This window comes from Protopterus annectens, chromosome 1.part0 (genome assembly GCF_019279795.1).
Source record: "Protopterus annectens isolate FY-2018-M chromosome 1.part0, PAN1.0, whole genome shotgun sequence".
In the NCBI taxonomy this organism is placed as follows: Eukaryota; Metazoa; Chordata; order Ceratodontiformes; family Protopteridae; genus Protopterus; species Protopterus annectens.
Window position 1 is genome coordinate 827226670 of NC_056725.1, and position 14165 is coordinate 827240834.

The window sequence follows — 14165 nt, forward strand, 5'->3', positions numbered from 1 at the left end:
ACCAAATGCAAATAACTAGATAGGCAGGAGTTCTAATCTCAATAATGGCAAGTGTTTGTGTGAAAATCATGTACTGTAAAGGTTATACCATTCTGAGTTGTGTACCACCATACTCATCCTAATTTATTAGTCCTGTTGATGTCATTCACCTTACAAGTACCAGTTGTGTAAGTTCTGTGGCACATCTGATAACTGCATAACACTATAACAGACATAAATAGGTAAGAGTTCCAATCTCAATACATGTGTATGTATGTGTGTGTGTGTGTGTGTGTGTGTGTGTGTGTGTGTGTGTGTGTGTGTGTGTGTTTGTGGATCATATCTTGTATGCCTGATACCATTTTGGTATGTGTACCATACATGGCAGGTGACAACCTCCTGATGCCATTACTTTATATAGTGTGGTAATGGCATCTGCTTCATATGCAACATGTGAAACCAATGTACAAGCCATACCAGTCCTCTGTACAGATGTGTCTGGAACATCCAGATGTTTGGAACCTATTAGTGCTCTGTCTGCCTTAACAATGCCCATATATGTAATATTGTTGCCAAATAGGCTACAGTGAGTGTACTGACATGGGTCCCCTTCAGAACATCTAAAACCCATAGCATCTAATTTCATAACATTGAGACCAGAATATCTAAAACCCAAAACATCTAAAAACCACAACAATGAATTTCATAACATCTAAAATGTGCATCAGAACTTTGAACACTACAAATCTCATGAAAATAACATCCCCATCCACATATAATCACAACAAAGTACTAAACACACTTTTTGCTACATTTCTGCATGGGGGCTTGATACAGTGGGATTAGGAAATTAACATTTTCCCACTGCAATGCGATCTCGGAGTTAGTACATTTAATTTACGGGGATGTATGGGGGGGTAGACCCCCCACATGGAGGGTGCAGGGTGGCTTGCCCCCCCCCCTGCAGAAACATAGTAAAAAGTGTGTTTGGTAGTCTGGTGTCATTATATGTGCAGGGGATGTTATTTTCATATGATTTGTAGTGTTCAATGTTCTAATGCACATTTTCGATGTTATGAAATTAGATGTTATGTGTTTTAGTTGTTTTGAAGTAGACCCACTGACACATATGGCAGCATCAGGTATCATACCTGAATAAAACAGCATACTAATACAATGTCTGCTACCCTCTCACTTGTCCAGGCTTGTAGGTGCAATACATGAGTCTAGATGCTTGGTTTTACAAGTGAATTGTTCATGTCATGAGACACATTAAAGGCTGGGAAAGGTGTGAACCAACATATTGTGGTCTCGATCAGTATAATCAGAAACAAATGGCATCTTAACAGGTGTGTGTACAGATTTTATATCCACTGTATAGCAGTAATGTTTCAGACATGTCCCTACCTTAGTCAGTTTGTCCAACACATTTTGCTGGTCTCTGTCCAGACGTCTTGCACTGACAGGTTGTGAGGCATGCTACAGGAATGTTACATTCTCTTCAGACAAGTCCCTGTGGTGACCACTGTGATGCAATACAATTAACCCCACCACAAGTGAACATGCAAATAAAGCAATAGTTGTGTGCATGGTAACTTGCATGCCCTCCACATGCCTGGGGTATTGCCAAAGCAGAACTGAACAATTCCATACTCACCAGCGTCAGACTGGTGTCCCATATGCAGACTAGAGTGACCTGTGTACTTGTGGGAGAGAGGTATTGTCAGCAGATTCACATATGCCCTTGGTAAAGGATGGATACAGCATGTCTGCACTTTTACAGTACAACACCCAGTACTACACAATTTACTGTCTCTCACCATAGATTTGTACTTATGTGCATTATCACAATAGTAAAACACATAAAAGCAAATAATCCAACAAAAATGTCACAGGTACCTTCTCCTTGAAAAGAACCAGACACCAGGCAGGGTAAGGTTATAAGCACTTTTGTTCCCTTTATTCACACTCAATATTATTAATTAATTATTTACTTCTGTGCATTAGAAATCCCCATCCACAACTGTAAGCTGACCTGGCACATGCAAGTAGATAATGTACAGATCAAGTATGTCTCATACATTAGTCTACTAATCCCCATTGGGACCTTACCTGCATGCTCCTTGTCCATTGTGTGGGTGCCACCCACCTCCAGCAAGGGGGCCTTGTACCCTCATGTTGTACTGTGATGGGTGGCCCAAGCTTGGCAAGGAGCTCCTCATTTTGTGTCAGTGGGGGCTCCATGGCTGGGCCCCCACCTGTGGTTGTAGGGTCCCTGGCCACGTCAGCAGTCCTTTGCCAGGCATGACGCATGAGGTTGGTGGGATGATGCTGCACCAGCTCATATGTACGTTCTTGCAGGCCAGCCTCATTTACCCTGTTGACAGGGTCATCCCACAGGGTGGTCCTCTCCCGCAAATGTTACTGGCTTTGGCCCAACAGTACTGTGTGGTTCTGTATTATGGCTTACATTATCAGGTTGCATTCCACTGGTGAAAAGGTTTCCCACCGGTGATGTGACATTGCACCTGGCAGACACTAACAGGGAAACACAATCACAAGACCCCATACATTTGGCAACAGTATGTCCAGTACCTGCACATGTACCTTGAATACCAGTAGCCAACATTCACAACCATACCAGTAGCCATCACTCATGACCACACCATACTCCTGTAATCTATCAGTACAGTATCAGCTTGCATTGCACTTCTGGTCCTGATGAGTCATATTGCCCACAGTGAGGGCAAGTTGATTGCATAATCCGTCATTCCTCATTCAGGTCTGTGTAAATGGATGATATTAGCCATCTTCCATGCAGATGGTGTGTAGATGGTGCTCCGGCTTGGTGTGACTACAGTGTGTAATGCAGCTGGGAGCACATGCCTGAGTTCATGTAGGATGCAGACAGGGATGATATTTTGTCCCATGGATACTTACATTTGTTGCCTTTCAGTAGGCAATATGTAACTGCTCACTGGTGATGAGGTGAGGTGTGTGGGTGCAGTACATATCCACCTATAGTGATGCTGAACCAGGGGTGATGTTTGCCCTAACCCTATCTGCAGCAGGTTGCCTGTAGCTATGTTGTGTCTGTATGTGATCTGATTGGCCACCATTACAGGTTGGGTTGGTGTGTTGTCTCTGAGATTGCAGACATGTGGGAAGATGGCTTTGTGATTGTCTTTGGTGGATGTCTCCAATTTGTACTCATAGTTAGCCTTACAGTAATCCACCTGTGACCTTATATGCTTGTTCAAACAATGGCTGACATGATGCCAGGTTGGTTTCTGCCCCTACTTTGCCTTGTACAGCCACTATAGGGACCAAGTCTGTGGTTTGTCTAATGCTGCTGTCCAGCAAAGGGGATTACTGTACTTTGGTGGAGGCAGGTATGACAATTAAGGTATTGCTGAGTCCATACAGCCATGTATGTGTTCAATCAGCTGTTTGTAGTGGGCATGGCCACCAAGACATAACACAGTTGGACACCTCTCCAATTTAGTAATGATAATCATGCTTATTGTACTAACCATGGCTGTGTCAGGGCAATGCAACAACCAGTAGCTGTAGAAATGTCACTCTTTTGGGTGCACAGTAACTAAGATTACACACGTGTATCACATGTACAGCTTTTTTAACTGACATTTTGCATCCCTTGTCTGTTTTCATGAGGTGGACACATAAACCTACTCATACTGACATGTGCATAGGTAATACCTCACGTACATGTCTGTTATATGTCAGTATGACACACTGTATTCACACTCTTGCTGTGCAGTCATCCCTCTCAATCTGTTACAGCAGGACATCTGTAGGATGCCATGCATTCATGGGTGCAATGGGACAAAATCAGTGACAGTGTCTCAATATTGCTGTAACATACTTGAGTCATTCAATAGTGCAGTAGCCTTTGCACTGACAGGCATCCCCTGGAGGATGTCCAACAGTCATAGGGCAGGAAGAGAGGAGAAAGGCTAGGAAGGTGGTATTGAGGGTAAGAATTGTTAATGTTGGCAGTATGACTAGAATAGGGACCAAGCTAGCTAATATGATGGCCAGGGGATTGTTGATGTATATGTGTGTGTGTGTGTGTGTGTGTGTGTGTGTGTGTGTGTGTGTGTGTGTGTGTGTGTGTAAGAGACCACATGGAAGGGGATTATGGCTGGGTGTATGGTAGGCAGGTCACAATTGTGCTATCATGGTGTGGACTGGAGGAGGAAGGGGGTAGGGCTTCTACTGAAGGAACAGTATGCCAAGAGTGTATTTGGAGGATGAAATAACTGTCTAATAGAGTGATGTTTCTGAAGCTGTAAGCTGATGGTGTAATGATGACTGTTATTAGTGCATATGCTATGCGAGTTGTTTGCGCGATGGATGAGAAACAGAAATGTGACATCAGTTGGATGACGTGGTGATGACTGTACCCAAGGGTGACAGTCTGGTCATTGCAGCAGATGTCAATGGACATGGTGAAGGGAACAGAGGGGATGGGGAATCGATGGGTATGTATGGTGTTAGGAATGGAGACTGTGAGATGGTAGTAGATTTTGCAAAAAGGATGGACTAGCTGTGGTGAATACATACTACAACACGAGGGAGGAGCATAGCGTGACATACAAGAGTGGAGTAAGATGCACACAGGTGGAATATATCCAATGTAGGAGGGCCAGTTTGAAGAAGATTGGAGACTGTAAAGTGGTGACAGGGGAAAGTGTATTTAGGCAGCAGAGAATGTTGGTATGTGAGATGATGCTGGTGACTAAGATGAAGAGGAGTGTGGGGGCAGCACCAAGGATCAAATGGTGTGAATTGGAAAAGTGTGCTTGTGTGGTGGATTTCAGGGAAGAGTTGAGACAGGCACTGGATGGCAATGACAATCTAACAAATATCTGGTTAAGCACAGCAGAGCTGGTAAGGGAGACAGCTAGAAGGGTGCTTGGGGTGATGTGGATGAATGGAGCAGTACAAGGACGCCTGTTGGTGGACTGAGGAAGTACTAGACAGTGTACAGAGATAGAGGTTGGGGAAGAAGGAGTGGTATTGTCAGAGAGATGAGGAAAGTAGACAGGAGTATGAGGAGATCATGTGCATGGCAAAGAGAGAGGTGGCACAGGCTGAGGATAGGCATATGAAGAGTTCTATGACAGGTTAGACATTAATGAGGGATGACAGGAATTGTACTGATATCTGGACAGATGCATTGAGCTAGGAAAGATGTGCAGCAGATAAGGGTGATAAAGGATGATGAGGTGTATGTACTCACAAGCGAGGAGAGTGTGTTAAGCACATGGACAGTGTACTTTGAGAGGCTGATGAATGAAGAGAATGAGACAGAGAAGGTTGGATAATGTAGGCATGGTGAATCAGGAAGTGCAATGGCTTAACAAGGAGAATGTAAGGATAGCTATGAAGAGGATGAATACTGGCAAGCCTGCTGGTCCACATTACACACCTGTGGAAGCATGGGGTTGTTTAGGGAAATGGCAGTGGTGTGTTAGCCAGACTGTTTACTGATATCTTGGGAAGTGTGAGGTTGCATGAGGAGTGGAGAGAAAGTGCTTGGGTACAGTGTTAAGAATGAAGTTGAAGTGCAGAGCTGTGATAACTACAGAGGGATAACATTGAACAGTCACAGCATGAAGATATGGGTAAGACTAGTGGGAGCTAGGGTATGCAGGGAAGTGAAGAGTACTGGTCAGCAGTATGGTTTCATGCATGGAAAGGGCACTACTGATGTGATGTTTGCTCTGAGACTGTTACTGCTGGAATACAGAGAAAGTCAGGAGTTGCTCTGTGTCTATCTGGACTTACAGAAAGCATATGACAGGCTGTCTAGACAGGAGTTGTGGTATTGTATGATGAAGTCATGAGTGAAAGAGATATATGTAAGAGTGGTACAGGATATGTACAAGGGAGATGTGACAGCATTGAGGTCTGCATTGGGATTGACTGATGTGTTTAAGGTGGAGGTGGGATGACATCAGGGATCAGCTGTGAGCCCTTTCTGATTTGCAATGGTGATGGACAGGTTGACAGACAAGATCATACGGGAGTCCCAGTTGACTATGTTGTTTGCAGATGACATTGTGATCTACATTGAAAGTAGGGAACAGCTTTTGGAGACCTTGGAGAGGTGGACATATGCTGTAGAAAGGGGAGAAACGAAGGTCAGCAGCCCTAGGACAGAATATCTGTGTGACTGAGAGGGAGGATAGCGGAATGTTGAGGATGCATGGGGTACAGCTGGCAAAGTTGGATGTGTTCAAATGATTGGGATCAACATTTCAGAGTAATGAGGACTAGGGAGGACAGGTGTAGAAGAGAGTACAGGCAGGATGGAGAGGGTGGAGAAGTGTGTCAGGAGTGATATGTGACAGACAAGTACCAGTAAACGTGATGTATAAGGTCTACACGAGTGTTGTGAGACCACCTATGTTATATGGGTTGGAGACAGTGGCATTCACAAAAAGGCAGGAATCAGAGCTGCACACAGCGGAGTTACAGATGTTATGATTTGCACTGGGTGTGACATGGGTGCACAGATTTAGCAATGTGTATATGACAGGCTCAGGCCATATTGGATGGATATGAGACAAAGATGGAGAGGCAGCATTACATCAGTTTGGACATGTGCTGAGAAGGGGTGCTGAGTATATTGGGAAAAGAATGGTAAGAATGTAGCTGCCAGGTAAGAGGAAGAGAGGAAGGTCTCAGATAAGGTTTCTGGATGTGGAGAGAGAGGACATGCAGGTGATTGGTGTGAGACAGCAAAATTCAGAGGACAGGCAGAAATGGCAACAGATGATCCACTGTGGCAATCCCAAATGAGAAAAGCCAGAGGACAATGAAGGGGGATGTTGTAATGTCAGTCTTCACAGACATAACACAACTCTATGGGTAAATGGCTACAAATGAGACGTATGGTCAGTGTGCAGAACACTGGACAGTTGAATGGTATGAGCTCAATATATAACATGCAGTTCAACACACACACACATCTGTAGCAGTACTTTACTGTGCAAATACCATATATAGGTGTCTCACATTTCCTAGACAAACAAGTATATCCTAGTTGTATTCAAAAGTAAGATATGGATATGTACAACATCCCAGTAGCTGGCCTAACATTGTCAAAATCAGTATTGTTCAACACACACTCCAGGAATAGTCATATGTGAGCCATCCTTTCCTGGGGCCTTACCTATGATGTCACTGCAGACAGACCCAGATGCTATGGCCATAGCTTCTGATCAGCAATATATTAGTACAGCAAGCTTTGTTGAGACTTATATGTTATAATTCCTCTTGCCCATTCTTACATACCCCCTAATGCAGTCCATTAAATGTTTACTTGTCCGACATACCTGTCTTTGTATTTTCTCATGCTTAGGTGGTTATATGCTGTTATTTGTTTTCTTTTCAAGCTGGCATAGCAGATCTCCAAATTCCTTGTGGAGCTGCAATGCACCAGAACCCAGACCTGGCTTCAGGGTGACAGGATTCTGTCCGCGCCCATGCCTGGGGAGGGTGAGCCCCATCCTCTGAGGCAGTTCCACCCAAAGATGGTGCAGGACCAGTGGACGAGGAGGTCTTGGGGTGAGTCCCAGATGTTCTGGGGCGTGGTGCTATGTCCAGATGAGGCAGGAGAGGCAAATTCATTGGGATCAGTCTTCCCAGATGTGTTATGGTGTTGCAGTTTTAGAACATATGTTGGTTAGTCATATAAAACACATTCCAGGATTAGTTATAACAGCATGCATAGGTATTCCCATTAACCCAAAACAACAGAGTTGGAACAATTGCATAGCAAACAGAATGCATGCATATATGGAACCACAGTGGGCATTATAACAGCATACAGGTTACATCGATAGCAACAGGCCACCAATGATAGTATTTGAACAGGGAACATTAATAGAAAAACATGTCCCAACAGTAGGTTTGGTGCAAAATATATGCATTGATTTATGTGTTTAGATTATTGGTGCAGATAAGGTGGGGGAGAGAGAGAGATGTCAATTAACAACTGTATATGCTTGAAGTGCTCACAGCTTTAATGATCATTGCTCTAATCATTACTCTGCAGGTATTACCTCACTTTACAACAACCTATGGCCTTGGGTTGGGCAGTGGTATGTTTGTACACAGTGTATAATTACAGCATTTTTATAGCTACTTTATACCTTTTCTTACCTGGCAGACCTGTGGAAGAAATTTCTGTTAACACTATCTGACTGTTTCTACATATATTCACAAAATCCTTGGTGAAATTATGCATACAGCTTACTACCATTCCCGGGATTCGAATCATGCCTGTTTATGCAAAATATAGAACAAGTTTGTGTTTCATCAGAATGAGCTATTCAAAAAAATTGCTGTCTTTTGTTTGACTGTTTTTTTCTCTAATACTCTCTTCATGTAGCTAATCTCCTGTTTTACAACTCCACAGTCTTTGTCAGATGAGCCATGATTGTTTAATGCTCTCTCTTCATGTAGCTAATCTCCTGTTTTACAACTCCACAGTCTTTGTCAAATGAGCCTTGATTGTTTAATTCTTTCAGAGCTATAGTTGCTATGCATAAACTGTACACATTTCAATTCATGCAATACCAAAGTAAACAAAACCAGTCTAGAGTTTTGACTTTTACTGACAATTACTTACAATTTTATTGATATATAACCTGTATATCAGTATTACTCTCCTACGGGCTTGTTTATTCAGTACAAACCATACCAATTTTTAAATACTGCAAGGTGACATAATACTCATTTTTATTTATTTGTTCTGAATACTACAAGCTAGATTATTACTCATCAGCCTCACTACACAGCCTTAGCAGCCTGCTGGCGTAGGCATCCAAATTCATAGCCTTCTCATCTGCAGCTGTACAGGAGAGAAGAAAAAACATTTATGCATACCTATCCATCACATACACAGGCTGAACTTTGAAAAACAGTTATTGTGACTGATACACACTCCTGGAGCATTCCCCGCCCGGGCATCTTGGACCCGCTGGTCCAAGAGCTCCCTCTTCCTCCACTTCAAGTTAACAAAATGGTGCCAGACTTGTTCACCAGTCCAAGGGATGCCAGTGGCACTGGTGAGATCACAGGTGAGACATTCTCAGGGCTCTGCTTTGTAATGGGAGCCCTGGTACTGGTCCTGCAGCAGTCTCATGTCATGGGTTTCTACAAGGAGTCTGACCATGACCTTGGACTCCTGAATACCCCAGCGCTTCACCTGAAAGAACACACCTTCACCAACATCAGCCATAGTGCCTACAGTGGGAAGCTACAACTTGTTATGAGCTGTATTCCCACCTGTGAGGTTTAAATAGGGCTGATTTCCCACCCTTTGCTGTGATTGGACAGTTTTGAATATGCTGAGCCAAGCTAAGTGCCAGGCAAACCCGCTTAGCATAGATAAGCATTGCTTCAAGGGGTAGATACTAAGCCCTGTTTAAAAGTGCGCAAATCCACTTAGCTACACTAATTCTTGCTAAGCATACATATTTAAGAAATGATTACTCCAGCTAAGCACAGCTGAGCTCAGTTTAGCATTGCTCAACTGTTATTTTATGGACTATCATTAGTATTATTACTTATTATAACTATTATTATTATTATTCTCATTTTATGTACTTTCATTACATTACATTATTTTGTGGCTATACTGTATGGGACACTTGTGTTTATGTGGGGGTTTCACATCTGTACTACACTGACACCTTGCATTTGCACCTGCTATACTACCCTGGTAAACAAATGTATATTATTGACTACCTATTTCTAATAAATATACTTTTATTGCTGTTTTCACAAATAAAAATTAATGAACTGAATTGGGGCTTGAACTATGAATGACTGCATGCTAAGCAAAACTGCTAACCACTACACTATTTATTTTTCATTATTTTCATTTTTCATTATTTTGGCTCTACATTTCTAACACAGTCTGAGATATACATGCAGTAGCTTAAAATGATGTTTAACACAAAATCATTGTAACAACATTTGTACACAGAAAACTAATTCTGGACATGCATGGAAAGGCAAACAGGTCTGTGGAGTATTTCTCCATTTTAGTACTTTGTTCTTGGATCTAGGACCCTTCCTAGGGCCCCCTCCTCTCTTTCCGTCACCAGTAGCATTTGCCTTCCAAAACTGTGGACAAATGTTTGAACTTGGTAATTTGCCATATTTTCCAATATTTTTTCATTAATGTCTTCCATTGTTTCATAATTCTGAGTGTGTATCATAACCTTTTCACATCTCCTTTGAGTGTAACCCCATGTCACATCCATTTACACTCTTTTATCTGCAGAATAATAACAGGCCTGGTGACTGCACATTTCACATTTTGTGTAAATCTTTGGAACCCTACATCTTTGTGGTGCTTCCTTCGGGTATGTGGCTTGTGGCAAGTACATACTTGATCATGCCAGACTTTCCTCACAGACACTGCCTCACTGGCATTAAATAATTAAATAATTCTGTGTGAAACCATACTGTCTCTTACACTACTCTTCCCAAACAAGAACTTCAGAAATGATCACAGTGCTCTAGGTAATGACACATTAGGAATATATGTGAGGTGTGACACTTATTTTTTAGTTTGTTGCATACTCTCTCTTTATATAGATATAGATAAGATATATATATATATATATATATATATATATATATATATATATATATATATATATATATATATATATATATATATATGACACACACACACACACACACACAAAAACATCCATAGCATCTCTCTGTATACATTACAGCCTTGTTTGGCTATTCTGTGGGAACCACTGAGTAATAATGATGAATTCCAGTTCATTTTCCTTTTCTATAGCAAAGGGTCAAGCATCTTCCTTCTAAATTAATTACTGACTCTGGCCATCAGAAGTTATATTTCTGACCACATGATATGATTCATGCAGACATTTGAGTCATCTGTATTTTATTTTCCCAAATAATTTGCTGCATGCATTTGTATTGTAAGCAAAATTCACTATATTAATTTTTATGGATTTTCATTAAATAATCTTTCCTCTTAAGGAAGCCTCAACAATAGATCCAGAATACAATACTAACACTTACCCAATTACCACTTAACCAGAAATGAAAGTAAAGTACATACTTCCTTATGAAAGTGACCCACTTGGGCTATGTTCTTTTGGGCTAACACTACCATTTGTGGATACAAATAAGCATTACTGACAGACCAACAGTTACTCGTAGTGTTTCTTTTATTTCTGTTCATTTCCTCTGGAAGAAAAACTTTGTGCTATTGTGCAGGGAAAAGTCACACTAAACACTTGTTTTGTATTCTGAGACTACTTTAAAAAATGTTGTTAAAATAAAAATTTTGATTAGACAGCACATTCTTTTATGTGTCTTATAATACGTGCATTGCCTGCATTCCCAGGCATCATCAGTTTGAGTACAATTTGGTGGTTATTTTCAATGTTTTGTTTTTCACTAAATACCTACGTGGGGCATGAATCAAAGTGCTGGACAGTTATAGTTGCCTTTTTCAGTGGCAACACTACATTTATCATTTTTGTTGGCAAATGTTTCTTATAGGACAGCTAGCTCCCCTATCCTCCCATGAAGTATAGTGATCTCAGGTGGCAGAATGCAAATAACCTGTTGTATTCTGAATTAAATGATGTTTTAGGCTTTCTGAAATGGCAGACAGAGCTCTGCAAAACTTTCTCTTGTCTAAACAGACAGAACCTGAAGTAAACATATCCATACATAAGGATACCCAGGATAGCGACTTCTCAGTCATGATGTCATTGGTGGGATTTGTTTCCTTATTTATTAAGCAATGTCCAGCTCCATAGCCTTTCAAGTGTATACATTTGAAGCCAAATGTGAATCCTAGAGAACCTCTGACATAGTGGTTCAGACAGCTTTAGTTAAATTGTCACTAAATAAGATATATCTAAAACCAGTAAAAAAGCCATAATCTGCTGGTAACAAATCAAATTGCCAGAAGTCTGCTCATGTCAAAAATAGTACATCTTTGTAGACCAATGAAACACTGGAGCATAGAAAATTTGTTGTATGTTGTCACATAAAGAGCACTAAACTATAATGTATTTTGTTAATTCTGTTTAGAAATTGGACTGCAGTAGCTGGAAGGTGCTGAAGATGGAAGATATAATTTAATCATGAACCAGATACAGCCAGAGGCATTTTTTGACATCTCATATTACTGCTTAGAATAAAATTTGTACTCAAAATAGGAAGTTTCACTGTCATTGATGTAGCTGTTCTGTACATCAGTCCATATCCATGCTTTTCGTTTTATATATGTTGTATAATTATCTGGATTATTCTGAAAGTACTCGATGTACTCTGTCCTTTACCAGTGCCATTAATAGTAACACACTGGTGTGCTTCAGTGAACCACAACATGCTGTTACACCATATGCCACCTATAAAGTACACTCTGCATGTAGAGTGAGAGAACTTTCAAATATTTAAAATTGTAACTGAGAAACTGGAAGTGTGAGGAATAAAGGCTGTGAATGAAAATAAGAATGAAAAAAGCTTACAACACTAAAAATAAAAATAAATGATAATGCTAGCAATGAAATGCTATCCAAATAGTGCTGGGTAATAAACAGGTAGGAACGAGCTATGGTATTGTCCGTACAAGAGTGAAAAAAGACACTGTAGTGCCATTAATTTAGACTATGTATTATGATGAATTTAAAATCTACAAAAATGTGTAAAAGTCCAAATAATGTGAAGCAATAAGATGTGCATTTATCAGTAGCACATGAATTAAATAAAGCAGAAAGCTTTGTGGAATCTGTTGAAATGCATAAAATGAATGCAGTGCAAAGAGCAAACTGTAGCAAGGATAGTCTGGTCAGTAAATCTGATTGAATGTGTAATGGTTAGAAGAGTTGGTTGCCAGATAGATGGGACTGGAACCCTACCACTGCCAAGTGTAACACTGGTGCTCATATGGGGCGTTACAATAACTCATTACTGGGCACCTGGATATGTGTGGCACAGTGACTATAGGCCTTGATTTAGCTCCATTGCCTCAAATAGGACTGCCTGTCTGATGACCAAGAGAGGAATAGTGTCTCACGTCACACAACTGGTGCCCAGCTGGTGAAAGATTGAAACAATACTAATTTCATGAACTTTAATAAAACTTTGACTTAGGAATGGGGTGAATTCCCATCATGGTATTAGAAACCCAAAAGACTTGGAGAAATTAAACCCTGTTAAAGTAGAAAAGAGGCATACAAATCTGACTCACTAACCAATTTACCGAATGGAACATGGTCGCAGCAGCATACAATGGATGTGCAATGCTGCCCAGACATGGCCTTTAAATATCCACATCCAGACTAGAACTACACCTGACCACCTGCTTAACTGTGTCATTGGTCTAGCATCCTGGGACCCTTTCTCATCACTCTCTATGTGAACTTCAGAATATTCCAGTGCCCCCCCATACACACACACAAAATTCCCAGGAAGGTTAGTAGAATTCCCCAATTTATCACAGCTTTCATCCTGCAAGTATCTCTGCCAACACACACTAGATTTAACTAGAGGCCCACAAGCAACTTTGCCACTCATAGTCAGTAGCTAAATACAAATGATAAAAAAAAACACTGTAAAGTGTAAAAAAAAGTGGATTTGGAGATAGATGCAGTAGCTTGATATCCTACAGTGCTAAATAATACTCTCTCATCAGATGATAAATAATACATAAATGAGAGTTACACGTTCTTACAAGTGAATAAATACAAACTATTTAAATATGCCAAGATAAATACAATTGCAACAAGAATGGAAAAGAATATTATACAGGCAGATTTCAGATAGCAACTTACACAAATGTTGTCACATTGTTTTCCAGCAGGACTGTCTTCTCTATACTTGGATCAGCTCAAATATTTAACTTATTTGTTTAACACAAGAGTAATTAACTAATTTTTTCCTCACACAAGGCATGACTGTTGCATTAAAGATTGGTACTGATGCAGAATGCATTATATTATCTGAGTTTACTTTTAAGTCCATGACTCTTATAAAGTGTACAAGATCCCATGCAGTTTTCTGACATATTTTGGACATATACAGAAGCCTGTGAAACAAGTCTGACTTGACTATGAGTAGAAGTGTAGAAAATACAAGTT

General features: G+C 40.7%; 1 protein-coding gene across 1 annotated transcript in view; it reads left to right on the forward strand.

The window, feature by feature from the left end:
* LOC122801569 (protein kinase C epsilon type-like) overlaps positions 1-12671 on the forward strand; it is a 109312-nt gene extending 96641 nt beyond the window's left edge. Inside the window, exon 10 of the mRNA XM_044071014.1 lies at positions 12115-12671. Coding sequence (XP_043926949.1) covers positions 12115-12165 — 51 coding nt within the window. The 3' untranslated portion in view covers positions 12166-12671. The remainder of the gene's footprint in view (positions 1-12114) is intronic.
* The last annotated feature ends 1494 nt before the right edge of the window (positions 12672-14165 follow it).